The sequence below is a fragment of the Ambystoma mexicanum genome, chromosome 5q (genome assembly GCF_040938575.1).
Source record: "Ambystoma mexicanum isolate Mex_15411 chromosome 5q, UKY_AmexF1_1, whole genome shotgun sequence".
Taxonomy (NCBI): domain Eukaryota; kingdom Metazoa; phylum Chordata; class Amphibia; order Caudata; family Ambystomatidae; genus Ambystoma; species Ambystoma mexicanum.
This window is the reverse complement of record NC_090933.1, coordinates 507,185,750-507,205,981: the sequence shown is the minus strand read 5'-3', so window position 1 is coordinate 507,205,981 and position 20,232 is coordinate 507,185,750. Positions and strand designations below refer to the sequence as shown.

At 45.0% G+C, this 20,232-nt stretch overlaps 1 protein-coding gene across 2 annotated transcripts in view; it reads left to right on the top strand.

Moving 5' to 3' along the window:
- The first annotated feature begins 378 nt into the window (after nt 1-378).
- KLHL14 (kelch like family member 14) overlaps nt 379-20,232 on the top strand; it is a 212,859-nt gene continuing 193,005 nt past the window's right edge. Inside the window, exons 1-2 of one of the 2 annotated variants that reach the window (XM_069620984.1) lie at nt 379-885; nt 3,330-4,307. In XM_069620984.1, coding sequence (XP_069477085.1) covers nt 3,391-4,307 — 917 coding nt within the window. In that variant the 5' untranslated portion in view covers nt 379-885; nt 3,330-3,390. Of the gene's footprint in view, nt 886-1,110; nt 1,294-3,329; nt 4,308-20,232 lie in introns of those variants that run through there. The other variant, XM_069620985.1, reaches the window with a different exon arrangement.

Here is a 20,232-nt window from a genome sequence, read left to right as displayed (position 1 = left end):
AGAAAGATGTAGTGGAAATATATATTTTGGGAGGGGGGAGGATTAGGAGTTTATTTTTGTCATCTCTGCGAGAGACAGCTCTACTCATTCATCCAGATCACAGCTAAAAGGAGAGGGGGAAAAAAGCTGGTCACAGAAATTAGCAGTTTCAGCTCAGCAGCAAAGTCGCCAGCCTGTGAAGGCAGAGAGAAATTGACTAATTAGCAATGCGCACTAAAACTTGACGGTTCTTTATAGAGAGAAGGGAGGGGAAGGTAAAAAAAAAAAAAAAAAAAAAAAGAGGAGAGGGGTAGGGGTGGCGGTGGGGGGCCCCCGCTTTTCTCCCCCCTTCTTCCCTTTTCCAAAAGATGTTTGAAATCGCAGTCATTTACGCTCGACAATTTTTACAATAGCCTTGAGCCATAATTTTGCGAGTCTCTCCAGCATCCATCCCCCTGCACGGTCTCCCTCCACCGGCCATGCACGACCGTTTCTCTCCCCAACCGTGGATTTCCTATTACTCTCGTTACGACTCACTGAGCCCCAGGCCCAGGGATAATGATGTGTTGTTTCTTGGTAGCATAATTTGTCACACGTACATTTTTTTTCCTTCTTCTTCTCTTGCAGAAAGCCCTGCTCCCTCTTCTTCCACTTCTTTCTCTCTTCCCTTCTCTCTCCCCCATGCACGCGTTCCCCGGCTGTTGCTAATACACGGGGTTAAAGATGATGAACGGGGAAATAAATTGTAAGGAGTGACTGCTCTGGAGTTGGTGGAACACGAAGGCTTTTTTTGGTTGGAAGCAGGCGACCAAATACCCTTTAAAAAGGAAGGGGAGTTGATTTTTTTTCGGGAGGGCTGCTGTCAGCGGACCCCTTTACTTTGGCCAGCCGGTGGTCATTTGACAGGTAAGTTTTCTCGAGCAATGCCGGCTCTGTTTCTCGTTTCGTATGTGTCTGTATTCACGTTGTTGTTTTTTTTGTCTTGTCTTTTGTGTAAGGGGAGGGGGGGCTTACCGTGCGAGGGAACCTCTTCGGAGAATAAAAACTCCAATTGGCAAAAAAATAGAAATGGCCAAGAAGGGAAGGAATGATAAAGTAGGGGAGGGGGAGAAGCGGGAGGGAGGTTGAAGGATTGACCGGGTCCACTTAAAGGGAGAGAGGCGTCTGAAGATATCGAAATATTGTTTTTCGTAAGAAGCAGGTTGTTGTCGCACAAAGGGCGTCCGGTGCGGCTGTAAATAAAGTGCCTCTAACCCAACGACGGCAAAGCGCCTCTGAACGCCTGCGAGGAGTGAGTCGCGATGGAGTTGGAAGGTACCCTGTGCATGCAGCAGCTTCGCCATGTGGCGTGGCGGCGTTAGTGGGGACTGTCTGTTCTGTCACCATTTGTGTCCAGCATTCGCAGTGTATTCTTCTGGACACGCCATGGACTGGGGGGGGGGGGATTCTGGCGGACGCATGACGCTGCCCTGTCTCCCATTTTCTGACTGGGGATAGAGAGTCCGGACGGGGTTAGTGGGACCGGGGGTTGACACGGCGCTGCGGAGATACCTCCGACGTCCATTGATCGCTGCTGCCCGGGTGCACGCAGCCAGCCTGCGTCTCAGGGCCCAGCGCCCCCGACGGGCTCCGGGCGCCTGGGCGAGGCTTGGTCAGCGGCGGGAGCAGTAGCGGCGCCTGGCGGGAGGAGGGGGGACGGCGCCAGCACGGGGAGTGCAGGAGAGGGACCGGGGACTAGGGGGTGAGCGGCGAGTCACAGCACAGGCGCTGTTGGGCAATTTCAGACAAGATTAGCCGCTGCTGTGTCTTACCTGTTGCAAGATACACAGGACAGTCGCCTCACCAGAAACAGGAAGTGGCGCTCACACAGCCTTTTGCTTTTAATGTAAAAAAGACGAGTGGCCTGTTTAGTTAGAGCAGGCCACTTTTAAATATTTACATCGCGAAGCAGTTGTCTGAGCCCTCGCATAGCTCTAAGGTGACAATCATTTTAGATTGCCGACCCTCATTTCTAGTCACATGGGTGGCCATCCTTTCACTGACATCCCCTTGCCCAGTATCCATTCAGCCCATTAGTTTTGAACTGTGAAGTTCAACGTGGGCCAGCAGCATGATGCCAGAAAAGCGACATCACAACTGTTGTCAGGCTCGCGACCACCGCCATCAGAGCAGGGATCCAGGTCCAAGTCTCATAGGTGTGGGAGAACACGGGAAAACAAAAGTCATGATTTTCACATTGGAGGTTTGACGCCGGTCAGGAGTGGGGGTGCCTGTAAAAATGTACTTTATCCTAAAAGCTGTGACGTGATCTCCATCTCTGGGTCTTTTTATGATGACATCTCAAAATAAGCAACAGCATGGGTGGCATCAACTAGTATGGGCCAGTGGCAGTCCACCTATGCCAACTCATAGTTGTCCATGGGCCTGGCAGCCTTCGGATATTCCTCACGCTGACATTTGCAGGTGGGGAAGTGGTGCCAAGAAATAGGGTGCTTTTGGGGTAGAAGGGAGATGTTAATGTGCGCACAAAAAAAATCGAACGCACACCTAGACATGTGTAATTTCTTACTGCGTGGATTTATCACAAAACTCCGCACAAACCTTGAGGCCCAAAACACATTGCAGATTTATTTTGAGGAAATGTGGGACGCCCAGAGAAAACGGCATCGAACCCTGAGATGGACATGGTCTGGAATACCCATAACTTCACAAAGCTTTCAGGGTCCTCGGGCATGCTTGTGAGTCTGCAGATAACCCTGCAGCCCCCAGGCACAGTTTCAGGCAAGAACCCCCAGCGACTAGTCTGTCACTCTAACTCCCTCCCCACCACATCAAATACTTTGTAGACATGCGCTGTGTGCAAGGGGCTGAGGTCACAGTAATTCCGAAGGATGCTAAGTCACAACAGACAAGCACCACCTACAATCGTTAAAGAAACGTTTTTTTTGGGTTAAGAATTTACTGGGAATACCAACCACGGTATCCAGGTGTTATATTTCTCTACATTATTAACTTTTTTGAATCTGAGTGGGACGTGGACCAAAACTATTCCTAAAGATCAAATATCTCAAAACAATGTTTACGCGCAGGGAGACAATTATCCATTTTGGGACTTGTATTTTCACGAGGTTGATGTAGGCTGTTTGCTATGTTTCTACTAAAATACAGATTGTGTGTAATGTCATTCTTACGTGCGTTGCCATCTGCTGGTATTTTGCGCAAAACGTCCCTCTTTTCAGCCCCTAAATTTACTGTTGTGTGCCTTTTTCCTCGTTGTTGTGGGCACTCATGTAAATGTTATTGGCAACTATTTTTACAGGTTGTCTTATTTATTGTCCACTTTTTGGCAGGTTGTGTCCGGCGTGCTCCTCCAAGTGCCCGAGCCGCAGTCTACTGCACCACACCGCTGCCATGTCCAGGTCCGGGGACAGGACATCCACTTTTGACCCCAGTCATAGCGACAACCTGCTGCATGGCCTTAACCTACTCTGGAGGAAGCAGCTGTTCTGCGATGTGACCCTGACTGCACAGGGCCAACACTTCCACTGCCACAAGGCTGTGCTGGCCTCCTGCTCGCAGTACTTCCGATCTCTCTTCTCCAATTCCTCGTGTCACCCGACGACACAGGAGGGTGGAGGAGGGATCCTGGGCAGCCCTGTGGCAAACGACCAAGATGAACCCGGCACACCCTCTTCCTCCCCAGATGACAAGCTACTGGCAGCTAGCCCCCGGGCAACAAGCAGCATCAACAACCTGGTGCTGCAGGGCTGTTCTTCAGTGGGGCTGCGCCTGGTGCTTGAGTACCTCTACACAGCCAATGTCACCCTGTGCCTGGACACAGCGGAAGAGGTGCTATCCGTCAGCAAGATCTTGCACTTGCCACAGGTCACTCGCCTCTGCGTGCAGTTCCTCAATGACCAGATTTCAGGGCAGAATTACAAGCAGGTGTGTCGCATCGCTGCGCTGCATGGCCTGGAGGAGACCAAGAAGTTGGCCAGCAAGTACCTGCTGGAGGATGTGCTACTGCTCAGTGCTGACGAACTGCGTGCCCTGCTGGATGCTCTGCCTCCACCTGTTGAGTCAGAGCTCGCCCTCTTCCAAATGGCCGTTCTTTGGTTGGAACACGACCGCGAGACCCGCATGCAGTATGCACCAGAGCTGATGAAGAGGCTGCGGTTCGCCCTCATTCCGGCACCCGAGCTGGTGGAGCGGGTACAGAGCGTGGACTTCATGAGGAATGAGCCTGTCTGCCAGAAGTTGTTGCTGGATGCCATGAACTACCACCTGATGCCCTTCCGGCAGCACTGCAGGCAGAGTATGGCCAGCAGGTAAGTCGGTTTGGCCTACACCAATGGGCCTGCAATTAGTTATTAAGGGGAAGAGATAATGAAGGGTAACCAGATTTAAGCTTCTTGGAATCGCTAACCTATGTGCTATCCTCTGATACACTTCATATAAATGACAAGAGATCTTCATGAAAATGGAAAACATGGGAGGGGTTCTCACTAAGCAGTTTGCGATCCCTGTGTGGAATTGCTCATATGTTATCAATTGTAGCAATGTGCTCTGAAATACTAAAGGCAGTGCCATGTTATTGGGATAGCTATCAAGTTTGTACACTCAGTTACGGTGGAACAGAAAAAAAGTATGTGCACGCTGTGATCTTGAAAAAATAACAAGACATGCAAACTCGGTGATCTTGGTATAGTGAAAATAGGTACACACACTCAATGATCCAAGAATGACAATACCTTTTTTTTGTGAACACAATCTGATGCTTTGCAGTGACCCACATCTGGTGTCTGAGAAAAACCTAACATATTACTATACCTAGGAAAAACTATAATTGCATATAAATGCCACAGTATAGCGTTTAATGCTACCAGCAATCTGTGGTATTTGCCTTATAGACTTCAGTAGGGGGTCAGTATCGCATGATAATGACCCACTTCCGGGTTGTTGAGGGCCACATTTTGGAAAAGGATCAATATCTCAAGCAATAATGACTCCTCCCAAAGTCTACAAGGCAAGTAGTACAGAGTTGTGGTGGTGATGTTAAATACGATAACTCAATAATGGAGACGTACTTAAAACATGTTAGTAAATTACATGTGGTTTACTTTTGTAATGTTTAAATAACTAGATTTTCTTTATAACTTGAGCATTTCAATTGTAAACTTAGTTGAGCTGGAATAATTCTAGCATGAGCTTGCTTTCGGTGCAATGTTGAAGTGAATAGTTGTCTTTACGAAAGTGAAAGCATTGTTTCATGTTTTAACATTCACTTTGTTGAATTAAATTAGGGTGGAGCGTCTTCTTAAATACATCTTGCTGGGAAATTGCATTGCTGTTTTTTGAATGCAGAGAAATGTTGTCTGTTATTTCCCTTGGCTGCTTCTGAAGTCTGAATGTCTGGGGTGCAGTCAATACCAACAGTTATTGACTGCATTCCAAACATTCTCTTTGGCTAAGAAGAGGTCAATAATGTCTTCCATGTGGCAACACACAGTACCATGGCTGTACAATCATCATTAATGATGGATTACCACTGCTAGGTATGAACACTATACAAGCAATGGTTTTGACTCAGTACTGATGTACAAACAATCCTTGGCCTTTGATGAACATCACATGTGTATTTACGCATATTGGGCCTCATTACAGGGATGGCGGTAAGGGTTTACCGGTACCGGTAAATCCTTACCGCCTTACTACGAGGTCCCTTTGCGGGTTGGGGAATTTAACGCCTGCTTTTTGCAGGCGTTAAAAACTAACCCGCTAAGGGACCCAGGGAGCTAATTACGGTACCACAATTTGCGGTAGGGTAATTAGCGCCTTCCCCATTCCCATTATGCCCTATGGGGCAAAAATGGGAATAGGGAAGGGCAACGGTGGAAGGGGGAATTACCGCCCCGCCAACCTTGGAATGGGGCGGTAATTCCCCTTTCCACCAAGGCGGTGCCAGTATTTTACCGGCATGAACCATGGCGCTAATAGCGCCATGGTTCTCCGCCATCCGTGTAATGAGGCCCATTGTCTAGGATCCATCAATAGCAAGAATTCGGGCGAATACACTCTCATCTAGGGCTATAGACACGGTTACTCTTGCAATGATCTAGTAAGAGAAATACCAGTGGTACTCACAGCGACCATCACTGTGAATACAGGGATCTAGAATTAGGAATTATGAAAGCAAACCTGGAATAGTCACGGCAAGTGTAAACTCGGAAACAGCGGAATATGTAACAGGGTAAGTATGCTCACTAACATCTGAAAAGAACAAGCTGCTGTTCATGATCGACAAATGGCGGCAATGTGTTAACAGTGAACGGCCTTTGAGCCGAAGCCATACCTGTCTTTATATTCAGAGAATTTAAAGTAGCCAAAAAGTTACCTGCACCATGAATTGGAAAACAATGAGTGCCCTCTATGAGCTTGTACTTTCCAAAAGGTGTGGATGATCTGCTAATAGTATGAATAGCTATTTATTGAAGTTATGTTATTCTGATTGTTTGAGGGTTTTGACACCATCTGGATGGTTTCTTTGGTCTGGCTGTAGATTCCAGAAGCGAGCTGGGTAGAGCTGGGTAGGTAGTTGGATCTAAAACTTCTCTACCAGAGCAGGTCTTTAGGAATGGCTTCCAGAGCTAATAGCAGGCTCTTCCAGAGGCTGGTGTGATGTGAGAAAGTGCTCTGCCTCTTATTATTCTTAAGTGGACTTAAGAAACTTTTAGGTTTTGTGTGGTTGAATGGAGGGTTCTGTGGCGAGGTGTTGAAGGAACTCAAGCGGGGGTCCTTTGCCTGCCAAGACATTATTGAAGGCACATAGTGCTTTCAGAAGCCTTGGTACTGGGCAGCAGAGAACCTTCCTCAAAGCAAGAGAAGTGCGCTCATAACCTGGAGAACAAGGAGGCCATCTAGCACCGGTCTTCTGCCGGTGTGGCAGCCTATGGATAAAATAAGCCGCAAGCCCAAAAATGATTCTATTGGCACGGTCTTGTCTGCATTGGACCAAGGCGACAGATGCTTGGAGTTTATAAAATGATCAATATATGTAAAATAATGCCTCAGTGGTTTTAAATTTAAATGAAATGGTCTCAGCCACGTATGCAATCTATAGTAATAATGACATTGGTGGATGACAATACTGTTGTGGTCTGATGTGGCAGTTTCTGCCAGACTCCTCCAGCTTTTAAGCACTGTAATAAGCGGTTTTATATCCCCATTTTGAATGGTGCTTGATGTATCAATCTCAGAAGGATGAATGGTGAAGTCATCCCTCCTGTGGGATGCAAACTTGTGAAATGCAGGCTGACCTCATCGCTGAGACCTGCTCTTTACTTGCCCTCCTGCTATTTCATGGCAGGTGCTAAATTCGGCCAAGATTCCATTCACCAGCGCGCAGTAGCATTCATACTATTGGCACATTGCCTACAAAGAGGATTTCCCATATCAGCAGGTTTAACTTCAAGAAATATGTATCCATCCAGGTGGTCCGGATCTGGAGGCAGTCTGAGAAACTAAATCCGGGTCATGATGGAGGTTGCCTTTTAAGTCCCAGGATGATCTGAGCATCATTGCCAATGGAGCTCTGTATATGTGGGAGGCAACCAGCAGATTACAAGCAAGGGTGCTGGGCTAGCAGATGAGCAGGGATGGATGGGGGGAGGATGGAAAAGGGGGAGCTCCAGAGAAGGAGAAATAGGGTTGGATAGAGCTATGAGCAATTGGAAAGATGTTCTTTGAAGAGTAGGGTCTTCAAGTCCATCCTGACGCGTAGTTGGAGGGGGCTAGTCTTACCTTATTCCAGAGACAGGGTGCATAACAGGAAAATATATTTCCCCTATTTTTCCCTCCTATAGTTCTTTGGTTCAAGCCTGGCGATGTTGTGGCTTCTGGTGCTGCACTGGACTCTGGAGATGGTGAGGTTCTGGGGCAGGTAGAGTGGTATTTTGGTTGTGACTGCTTTGTATGTGATGTCTGATGTCTTGAACATGATGCATGCTTGGAGGGGCAGCCAGTGCAGCTTCTTGAGAATGGTGGTGAGACGGTAGACATTTCTTAGTCTAGTGATGGGGTATGCTGCAGCATGCTGGACAGCTTCCATAGGGAATAAAGTGATACCCGGGACTCCTGCTAGCAGGCCATTGCACCATACATGTGGCAGATGGAAAGGGCGGGCCTGGAGAACTGTTCTGGAACTACGGGCAGGGATGAAAGGCTTGACTTTGCGGGTCAACACAAGGTGGTACCATGTATAATTGTAGAACGAGTATCTATTTGTTCATCTCGAGTATATCAAGAATGTAACACTGCTCTTGAGTTGCAAGAATTGGCATACATTACATTTTAAAGGAAGAACATAATGAATTTATTTACAAATGGGATTCACCGAGCGTCAATAATGTACACCACAAAGGTGGTTTCATGGTGCTGATTGAGCCATGTGGTGGTGTAGATTTGCAGGAGTTTAGTGACTGAATAGGGAAGACATATGGCTTGTTGAATTGTTGGGTAAGAAGGAGGGCTTGTTGGTAGAAGGCTGGTGAACTAAGCAGATGAATTCAAATTCAACCAAGGAAACCAGTGAAGGGAGGAAAGACCAGGGAAGATGTGGCTGTTTTTCTGCCATTTTAGCAGCGAATGAGAAGCTATCATCCAGATGGTCGAAAACCGCAGGGAGGGAGATGGTAGGGATAAGAAAAAGGGGGTTCACAGACCATTCTGGAGGATATATAGGTATTAATATTGGCAACTTTGCAGAGAAGAGCCAGTAATGCAGGATTTGGTTTCAGATGTGCAGATTAGGGAAGCAAGCACTCACCAGTAGATTGATTGGGAACCACATAAACGTAGCATTGAGGTGGAAACCGAGCTTCTTGAATTCAGAAGAAGGGGTGCCTAAAGATAGGTTTTGGTCTTCGGAACTTCAAGTGTTCCTCTTTCAGTTTCAACCAGTCGAATTTGCATCAAAGAGTTGATGGCTGCCATGTAGTGAGAGGAGCAATAGCCAGTGGAGGGAGTTGTGTTGTCCAGTCAGATATGAAAAGTGCAGGAGTCTTTTTACAGGATAAGTTTTAAGAAGCAAATTGGGTGTGTGTTGAATAATTACCATTCTGCTCATAGGAAGACAAGTAAATGCACCAGAATTGTCAAAGTTGGAGATTCTACACAGTGCGATAAATGTACTAATCTATACTGATTCATTTAGAAAGATGTGCTACTTTACATCCCATATGCAGTAACTGCCAACTACAAGGCGAGAGACATGTATTTTATAGCCGTTAACAAATAGATGTCAACTTTCTGTCTGCACTCATGAAAATGACGTGTTTGCGGGATAAATAACCACACTAAAACAAACTTTCCACCATCTGCGCAGCAACTGGCGTAAATCCAGTAATACATCAGCCAGGGCTATTTGTGAACAGTCTACAAAATGTGTCACCAAATAAGACTGCCTCAGAAATCCCCAAAATCTATTTCACAGCCAAACAGGCCACAGTGTCTGGTCTCTACTGCAGGATTATAAATAATAAACCAAGTCCAAGACAAGAATTGCAACCTAAAAAGAGCATTTTAGCCTATTCTCTTCTGCACATTCCAAAATGGCCAGTGCACCAACACCACTCTGCACCCTAGAAATAGTTTCCACAAAGCCACACGCGATTTTACTCCCAATTCCCTGCAAATCCCCCCCAAAAAGCACCCAACCCAGAGCCCTAAGCACCTCACCAGGTCGTTCAAAACTCCTCTCCTCACGAATTCACTAGCAACAAAAGTATTTGCTAACATGCCTTCATCCAAGAATAGTTTGGGACTTGATAAAAAGAGCCGCTAGGCTTCCTTAGTGAAAAACAAACCTATTGTTAGAAAATAGTCTTGGTCCATCACCAATCTTTTTACATTAACCCAAATATTGGAAATGGTGGCCGTCACTCATCTATAAAAACTCCTCTACTTATGGAGTTACTAAATACCATCCAGCCAAGCTTTCACTTAGTGCACACCAATGAATCCCGTTTATTGATAGACTGGGATGCCATGGTCCCCAACATGGCATTTTATCACTTTCTATCGGTTTATCAATAGTCAATGACTTTTCAGGGGCGGTGGGTGTGACTGATCTCACAGAACTATTACATCACCTTGGAACTGGGGCCTCTACATGTGAATGAGCAAGGAGCAGGGCTGCATGCTTTCTTTCAAAGAGACACAAGAAAGTAAAAGTCCAAAACCACTTCTCATCAACCATCACATCCTTACGGTATACCAGAAGGGAGAGCTCTCCCACCCACTCCATTCGAAATGGCCTCTCTACTTCTGCTGGTTGTCACCCGGTATCAGAGTTCTCCTCCATTTAGACAGACATATAAATGTACCTGACTAAGGGCCTCATTACGACCCAGGCGGTAAGTTACCGCCTGGGTCGTACCTTTACCACCATGGCGTAAACTACATTTACGCCATGGTGGTTGGCGGACTCACCGCCCCATTCCGAGGTGAGTGGGGCGGTAAGTCCCCATTAACCCATTTACCCTTCCCCATTCCCATTTTTGCCCCATAGGGCATAATGGGAGTGGGGAAGGCGTTAATTACGCCACTGTAAATTACGGTGGCGTAATTAACAACAAGGTCCCTTAGCGCCATGGATTTTAACACCTGCTAAAAGCAGGTGTTAAAACCTCCATGGCGCTAAGGGACCTCGGAATCAGGCGGTAAGGGTCGGCGCTGTTTACGCCGCCGTAAACCCCTTACCGCCTGGGTCCTAATGAGGCCCTAAGAATACTAAGTAGGTGCTTAGAACAGTCCAGAAGTTGGATGGACTATGGCTTTCTAATCCTCAGCAGTAGCAACATTGAAATATGTTGCTTCCCCCAAAACACTATCCAGGGTCCTGCAATTTTCAATGACTACCTCCATATAACAGGGCCAACATTCTCCCGGACGGGGCAGCCAAGCTAGATCTCTGGCGGAACTCTAAGACAGGCGCGTAATTAAGTTTGCTCTTTGCCCTTCTCAAAATGTCATAGAAAGTGACATCACAAGGAGTGACTGGATGGGATGTCACCACATTTACTGTCATCCCTTAGCACAGGGTTTGTGGGCAGGAGCACCCAAAGAAAGCCGCGTATTTATTATGTCCTCTAATGCTTACACTCCAGCTCTCATTGTGATTGGGTCTTTCAGCTGCCTGTGCTACAAAGCAGCAGCACAGTAAAGCTGCACGTGTGCTTGTGCCTGTGCAGTATTGGTGTGGCACATCCCTCATACTGGACTGGTGAAGAACTGCGCACTATCTAGGTCTGCCCAGGCTCTTCCTTGTCGCGGGCACTTTGTACTCTTTCAATTTTACACAATGAAGTGCAGTTTCCAGTATGATGGAAATACACGAGACTCTATCAGGCAACCTCCCTCTAACCAAAGAATACAAAGTCCCATACGGCACCCCTCCCCCTCACCCTGCCCAAATCACAAATGCCCCTGCAGAGTTTCCCTCCAAGCACTTATTTGCCCCTGCAGTTTACCTGCTATGCTCCTTCCCTGCCCAACAATGCAAAGGGCGTCAAACCTCCGACAAATGAATCCCACAGCAGGAGACCCCCAACCCTTCTGAGGTACCGTCCAAAAGTGGATTTTTTTGCAGTGCATTTGCACTGCTACCCTAAAGGAAAATACAGAGTTTTTATTTCAAGTGGTGTTTGCACGGTTGCTAAAGGTACTGCAGCCCGCCACTGCGGTTGTGGTGTAAATGCATCCCGGGCGCTGAATTGCAAAGGTGCCACAAACATTACATTTCTACCACTTTTGTGAACTACCAAAGTATCAGGCAATCACAATTGTGGTGCAAAAGAAAGTAACACAACTTCCTCAGTGCAAGACTCTGATCAAAAGTGGGGCCTCCATTTTGTTAAAGCCTCAATTGATGCAGCTCATGAAAACCCCTGCTCATTGAAATGTTGACTATAACAAGACTGGGGGCCTCATTACACGGACGGCGGTAAGGGTTTACCGGTACCAGTAAGGGTACCAGTGCCGATAAACCCTTACCGCCTTACTACGAGGTCCCTTTGTGGGACCCTACCTTAATGGCTGGTTTTACCAGCCGTTAAGGACGGGACCCGCAAGGGGACCTAGGAGGTAATTACGGTACCGCAATTTGCGGTACCGTGATTACTGCCTTCCCCATTCCCATTGAGCCCTATGGGGGCAAAAATGGGAATGGGGAAGGGCCATGGTGAATGGGGAATTTCCGCCCCCACACACCTTGGAATAGGGCGGTAATTCCGCCATTCACCATGGCGGACTCGGTAAAATACCGGCGGCAACCATGGCGCTAATAGCGCCATGGTTACCGCCGTCCGTGTAATGAGGCCCTGGGTGTCATTAACACCCAGAATAGTTCATTTCTGGATAATGCCAAGACTCACTTTCATTTTCAAACCAGTTAAAAAGCAACAACACATATTTTCCCAAATCTCAACATTTTAGGAATTTAGTAAGAAAGGAGAAAGGGGTTGAAGAGACCAGTATTGAAGATGAAATAGTAGTAGTAGTTTGTTATTTATGTAGCACCTTTATCCCATTAGTATGGCCTCAATGCGCTTGTGGGTGAATGCCTTCGGGGACCGAAATCCAAGTATGTAGTTTGTTGGACTAAGTAAAATGCAGGTGCACATTAGGCTGAGACGGAGGTTATGTTGGCTGGCTGTGCTTCATTAAGCAACCCAAGATAGTCAGGCAGGTTGATGGGTGCTGTGGGGAGGTCAGGAGATGTAGAGCGTGCAGGAGAAATACGCTATGTGACCAGCTTGACCAAAATTTGTTGAAGGACGAACCTGCATTCTAGTGCTGGGGATTTGTTACGTGTCCAGCTAGACCAAATGTTGTTGTAGGTCGTAACTACCATCTGATTTTCTGTTGTGCTTTAAGTATTGGAGTGGAGTATGGATGCTTGTGCATGCGGGTTGGTTACCATGCTTGCAGCTTGTGTCCACCTAGAGGTGTTTGTTTACGTATCTTGATGTTTCGCTCAGCGTTTTTTGCTTTGGTGTTTCTGAGTGAATTTGAGTCATTTACCTTGCATTTGTAAATGTTCTGGAAGTGAACAAAACTGTGACAGAGGCATATGGTGCAATGAAGAGAGAGAGGGAGCAGGGGGAGAAACCTCAGGTTGCTGCGGGGAATAACCTGGTTTTGAGGGCCTTTCTGAAAGAGAGGTAGTCTTCATTGCAGTGGATCTGTAGTGGAAGTGAGTTCCAGATGTTGGAGGACTGGGCAGAGAAGGTATATCCTGCCATTCTGATGATGGAATTGTAAGGGGGATCACAGGGAGGACTGCTGAACCAGATCTAAGGTTTCTAGTGGGTTGGTAGCATGTGAGCTTGTCCTAGAGGAATTCTGGGCCAGTATTATGGATGGTGCGGTGTGTGATGCACATGGCCTTGAAGGGCGCCCTTCAGCTGATAGGAAGCCAGTGTAGAACTATAAGGGCTGGGGTGATGTATTTTCTGGGTGAGAGGGCAAGGCAGAGTCTGGCTGAGGAGTATTAGATCCGTTGGATTTTCCTGAGCTGGTATGCTGTGGCGCCTAGATTGAGGGAATTGGCATAGTCTAAGAGGGAGAGGATGATGGCAAGAATTGCAGAGACTCGGTGAGGGTAGGAGAGGTAGGGGAAGATCGCCTGAGGATGCAGAGGTGGAAGTGGCAGATTCTGGACATGGTGTTGATGTGGTGAGAGAGTGATAAGTCTGAGTCCATTGTGCATCCAAGTTTCTTTACAGAGGTGGATTCCGTGGGTGGGGCTCCAATGGAGCATGGCCAGGGGGTTGGTTGGGGAAAGAGAGCTGTCTTACTGCACATTAGGATTTCACTTTTGCCAGGATTGAGGAGGAAGTGGTTGGCTGTTACCCAGAGGTCGATTTCAGCGAGGCAGGAGGCAAGGTCGGGGAGGGGGGAAGCCAGTGATTAAGGGATCTTCAAAAAATGACCTGGTTGTCATCCACGTAGTTATAGCAGGTGAGGTCATAGAAGCGGATGAGTGCCGGGAGGGGACTATGGTAGAGTTTGAAGAGGAGATGGGACAGGGAGGCTCCCTGTGGAACCCCTTTGGGTGAAGGGCGAGAGGGTTAGGAGAAAGCGAGAAAGAGCATCATTTGCAAGCGGTTGGAAAGGAAGGAGGAAACACATCTTAGAGCAGAGTCTCTGACGTCTAGGGAGTGGGGTATGCCTGTGAGTATGGCGTGGCCAATGGTGTCAAAGGCAGCAGATAGGTTAACGAGGATGAGTGCAGCACAGCCTTCCGAATCTGCTGTTCTTTTTAAATCATACTAAATGGACACAAGAGAGGATTCTGTTCCTCGAAGGGGTCTCAATCCAGATTGGGTAGGGTCAAGAAGGCAGTTGGATTCTGTGAAGAGACAGAGCTGCTTGTAAGCTGTGCGGTCAAGGAGTTTGGCAATGAAATGGGTGTTTGAGATAGGGCGGTAAATGTGGGGCAGGAGGGGGTCGGGAGAGGGTTTTTTAAGAAGGGGCTTGATGTGGGAGGTTTTGATGGCCTCTGGGAAGAAGCCAGATCTAAGAGAATGTTTTGATAATGGACTGTGCAATGCTGCCTGCACAGGTGGTAGTTAGGATGATTTTAAGAAGTGAGGGAGGGCAGGAAACTCTGGGGGAACCAGAGGGGCAGCTTTGTGCTAGAAGTTTCAGGAATTCTGGGTGACAAATAGCTGAGCAGTGAAAGAGGAGAGGACTGGATGAGTGGGCCGAGGAAGGGTGGGGCTGTTAGAGGTGAAGAAGATGGGGGATGGCTACAGCTAGTTTCGAGATGATGGAGTGGTGTCTATAAATGGCAATGTTGTGAAAGTGGTCAGACAGTGCATTGCACAGTGTTTGGGAATGATGGGAGGGAGAGGTTGAACAGCACGGCATCTTGAATTCTGCTATTATCGTGTGGAGAGTATAAAAGGAAAACAGGATGGTTAGATTAAAGTGACAAGGAAACATGCAACATAGTTGGGCAAATAGGCGAGTGGTAAATAGTATTTTAAAAAATAAAGCTGAAAAGAAACTCTCAGACTCAATGTAACTCAATGAAAGGTTTAATAAAATATAAGGAACATTGAAACCTATTAAATTCTTTATGTATGAGGAATACAGGAATCTAGACCTCATCCACCATAACCAATACAATATGTCCCCAAAAACGCAGATCTCTTCAGAATTCCCCAACAGACCATCAGAGTAGATTAACACCATTCGATTGGCAATGCTGTCCACTCACGTGCATATTTAATACATCCTATATGTATTCAGCTCTTGATAACACTCAAGATAGCTTGAATTAATAACAAGATGGACTCTGTTTAACATCATGCACCGACTCCTTTTAATAATTTGCAGAATGATTCAGTGTTTAGGATTACACGACTTGCTCTTGAAAAATGCCCTGGCTGATTCAAGTATTGATAATGTTTACATTGCATTTTCTTAATACCCAGTTTCCCTCAGTTCGGATACATCGGGAGCAAACCTTTTTTTTATTTCTATTTGCAACATTTTATTCTAAGTATTCATATTTAAAAATACTCAAAACTCAGATATCAGCAATTCATCTTACCAATTTCCTTGAAACATCTATACCTTCTCTGGTGTAAATATGAGAGACTTTGGGAACCTTTCCCCCATTCACCCCAGAGAAATCTAGCAGTTCCAAGAATGAGTACTAAAATCAGTAAGTGACATGCGCAACTCCACCCGACTCCACAGATGACTACATTCCAGGCTCGAGAACAGTCATCCCTCATGCAACTCCTGTATTCCTTTAACACGTGTTTAATTTTCTCTTGAAATAAGACTGTTGCTCCCAAGATTTGTAGTTTTCCCATCTCACAAATGCTCCCCTCCTTCTGTGTTCAGTTTTCAGTTGTGCAGGACAATCCTTTCTGCAGCAGACAGTTCATTCTTTACCCAAAGTCTTCCCTTGTATTGCATTTTCTTTCCATTATGCATTGGTGATGATTGCACAATTGTTAATTTTCCTGGATATTTCCAATTCATTCTGTCTAGTATCTCCTCTGACCTACCTCTGACTTTGTCACAGTTGACTGACAAATGTGGATGGCATCCTTGGTCTTTGAACCATCTCCAGCATTTATCATTTTCCAAGGTCTGTATTGCATGCAGGAATTGAAAGAAATAACAATTGCCTACATTGTGAGCAGAGTACTATGCAGCCACAAGCAAATGCATTGTTTCCAGAGTCTCCTTCAATACAAATAATTGTCTGTGGGATGTCAGACAGAGTTTATGTATTGCTCCGCATGCCGAGGTATTGCCATTACAATCCCAGTCTAAGGTACCGGCAACACAGCGCATCCAAGAGGTTCAGGTTATCAGATCATCGACACTTGTATATGGTAGACTTTACTCTGTTTGTCATTTTAGAGCTCTATGACGCTTTATCAGGCAAAATTATGACAATGTTAAGTTTGAACAATATAAGTTAAAAGTGAATAACCATAAAGTTTGAACATGCAGTACAAATTTTGAAATGAAAACTTGGTTCCCCGGACAGAGTAAGACATAAATGTCATAGGTGTATCTGGGAATAAACTGGGTGTCCCCCATTAAAATATACAAAAAGAGAGTGTGAACAATATTGATTAAATAATAAGGACGAAAGGACAATACTGAAAGGTAGACTACAGAAGGCAAATCCACTGTAAGAAACAAAATAGGAATGAGTACAAAATGTCAACTTACATTTTTGAGTTTACTTCAGCAGTATTGTTTTATTAGTGTAATGCAGCTACATAAAAGTAGCTTTTTTATACATAAATATATCTATATACACACACACACAAACACTCAAAGAACATGTATTCAAAATATATATCAATAGCAATGGCATTGAACAACAGATATACATTTCCAATAATTTGGAGAGAAGATGTAAAAACATATAAAAATCATTCAGTTTCACAATAAATCATTTAAATTCACTATAATTTCATTCCATATGTGCACTGCACAACAGATCAGATAGCAATTATTGGCTTCCATAATTTTTTCCCACAGTTTCCTTAGCCAGTTTAACAAAATGAAGTTTATGATGATTGCTAAAATACATCTAGTCCTGCCACAATAATCTTTTACGGGCTTGATGGTCTCAATTACATCAGAGCGTCATGTACAACATTTTCTTTACATCACTGGTTTCTTTTGCCAAGCCTCAATCTTTTTCAATGCGGGTCACTTTAGACGTAAATAGTCTCTTCTGATGTCTTCTTTGGAAATTCATTGACATATTGGGCCTCATTACGATTTTGGCAGCAGCCATGCTGCTATTGGCAGCATGGCTGCTGCCAAAATCGGGTCCGGGTCTGGGTTCCCAGAATGGGTAATTACCAGGCCATTCCGAGTTCGGAGGGGCCGGTAATTCCTCCCTCCAGGAACCCGGACCCGGACCTTCCCCATTCCCATTTCAGCCCCCATAGGACTGAATGGGTATGGGGGAGGGAGCAAACAACGGGCCGATTACCAGCGGCCCGTTGTTTGCTCTCGCTTCCTCTCGCGGGACTCATTAAGCATGCCTGGTTTGACCAGGCGTTACTTACCGGGTCCCGCGAGGGGAGCTTGTAATGTGGCGGAACGGGTTTAACGGGTCCACCTCCTTTAGCGGGTCCCGTTAACCCGTTCCGCCTCACTTGTAATGAGGCCCCTTGTGTTAAAACATGAGGCAGCACAGGATGAGCTGGGTATTCAGAAGAGTGGGGTGTTGTAGCCAAATCTACTACACTCTGCTCAAAAGCTAATTCGTCAATAACATTTTTAACAGTCTGCTTAAAGCTCTCCTTAGATCTGCAATTGTTGAAACCAGTATGAACCTTGGCCCAATAAATATATTTGGACTGTAATTGTCCAAGACTAGGATTCTGATGCTGTGAAATATCGGGCAAACAAGCTGCCATAAGCATGTGCTTCAAAGAGTTAGTGTTAGTTACATTTATAAAAAGGATAGATTTTCAGGTTAATCATCAGAAAATATGCAGAGGCGGCTCTAAATTCCACACAAATACAATCGACTGGCAGTTTTTGTGACATAGAAAGCATGTTTTTGATGTAGAAATTAGCAAGGGTGCAAACGGATGTAGGTATGGATGCAGACTGTTTTTTGCCTATGTATATCAGTGGTTTTAATGTATATCCATAATCTTTTTTGGAGAAGACCTTAATATCTGCCAATCGTTGTTTAATGGTACATTGCACATTTTTAACATGATTTGACCACGACAATTTTTGGTCAATGTGTAGACCTGAGTATTTGTAGAGTTGCATTTCCACCGCTTGCTTGTTAATACACCATTGGTGCTACTGATTGTTTTAGTGACATTAAATATCATTATCTTATTTTTTTGTGTGTGTAGATAACCATAGAATGGAGTTCTGCAAAATGTTGTAAAGCATTTAGTTGGCTCTGTAGGTTTTTGGGAGGGTGCAGTCTAAAAAATAGATGAATTGACAGTATACAATTACTATCTACCATAAGCAGTAATGCAAAATATAGGAAAGCTGTCATTTCAAACTTAAAGGCGTGAGAAAATATTTTCAAATGTTGGTGTATTCAAGATTTTCTTTATTTGCTAAAGACCTATAGCACTATCCCAAAGAACCTATGTTTTAGATGTATGCCATCTAGACACCTCAGATGTAGGAGGTTCAAGTGCTTCTGTATTTCTGTTTCAGCATTGTGTTTTAGCACCACTTTTTCTTTAGGCATTTCATCATTGTTCAGCTACACTCAGTTCTTGATTATGCACTTTTTTCCATTTATTATGTCCCAGATTCTACTGAAGTCAAGAATAGCTCTATGCATCGCATACATCTAGGATTGTAGCCCCCCCTACATGGATAAGGTGAAACCCGTATGATAATCATATTGAGGATTCATTAGGGGATTATCAGGGGTATGTTGTATGAGTTCATTTTCTAAACTCCCCCTTTGCTTATGTATCCCAATGGGGATGTTCAACCCCACTAATGAGACACAGACACACAACCTTATGAAGCATCCTCAGTTTTCTAGCCCATAAAGATACCTACATATAGTAGGATAGTAGCTAATTTTGATAAAGGCAAAGCCGCTAGTGTGAGTTTCCTAAGAAGAGGGTGATGCTGACATGCACACATTTATTAATAATCTGTTTTTATGGTTACCCCCAAAGAGATGCATGCAGGAAGCAGTTTATGTCTTTAAATAATGACCCAAACCAGACACAATGCAAGAGCATTGAATTCCAAAAGCTTGCAACAGATCTTCAAGGAGGTCCACAGATTTGGTGTTAAGGGCTGAAACATGTTGGGCATGTGTTTTTCTTGAACAAGCACATCATTATGATGCAAAGAAATAAGCCAATAACACAAGTAGAATAATATTCACAGACATCTCCAGTTAGGATTGTGTTTCAGTGAAGCCAAAAAGAACTCACTGTGACAGTTGGACTGAATATAAATATATATTTTTTCATTGCACTTCCAGGGACTGGTGGTTATATGTTGATTAAAACGTTTTAATGGTGTTTAGATGCAAAAGAATAACATCACACAATGTAAAAAGCACTGAATGTTTACACAGGGTTGGAAATTGCTGGGAGGTGGGAACTATTTAGCTCCTGCGTCTAGCCTAGGAGAGCCTGGTTAACTTGAAAGCAGCAGTTACCATGAGCTACATTTGGCTTGTAGGCCAACTGGTGCATTACATACATATGTGACCCTAACTTTGAGTTTTTGAGAATGTCAATAAAGAACAATTAGGACACATCTAGTACACATTTAAACATAATGGATCACGCATACTGTACAAAGAATTAAAGTCTGCCTCTCCTGTGAAAGTTAGGTTTTGTGGTGCATGGTTTATTCACTCCTAGTTCCCCACTGGTAGCTCCTGCCTGCTGGGTGATACCCGACACCCAGGAGCTGGTTTTGGCTCTTGCTCATTGATTTTTAATTTTGAACTCTGTTTACATGACATACATGGGTTGCAACACAGCTCTATATTTGACAATGTTGATAATATTGCAAAATTGAATTTGTTTTAATAAGTAAAGAAGTTTTGAAAATACCCTGCACTTCTGCAATCACACCACAATCACACCACACAAAAATTAAAACATATTGACGTTGGTACGTTGAGGAGAGGAATACATATGTTATACTCATTAATGCCCAGACTGACCCAGTTACTGATAGTAT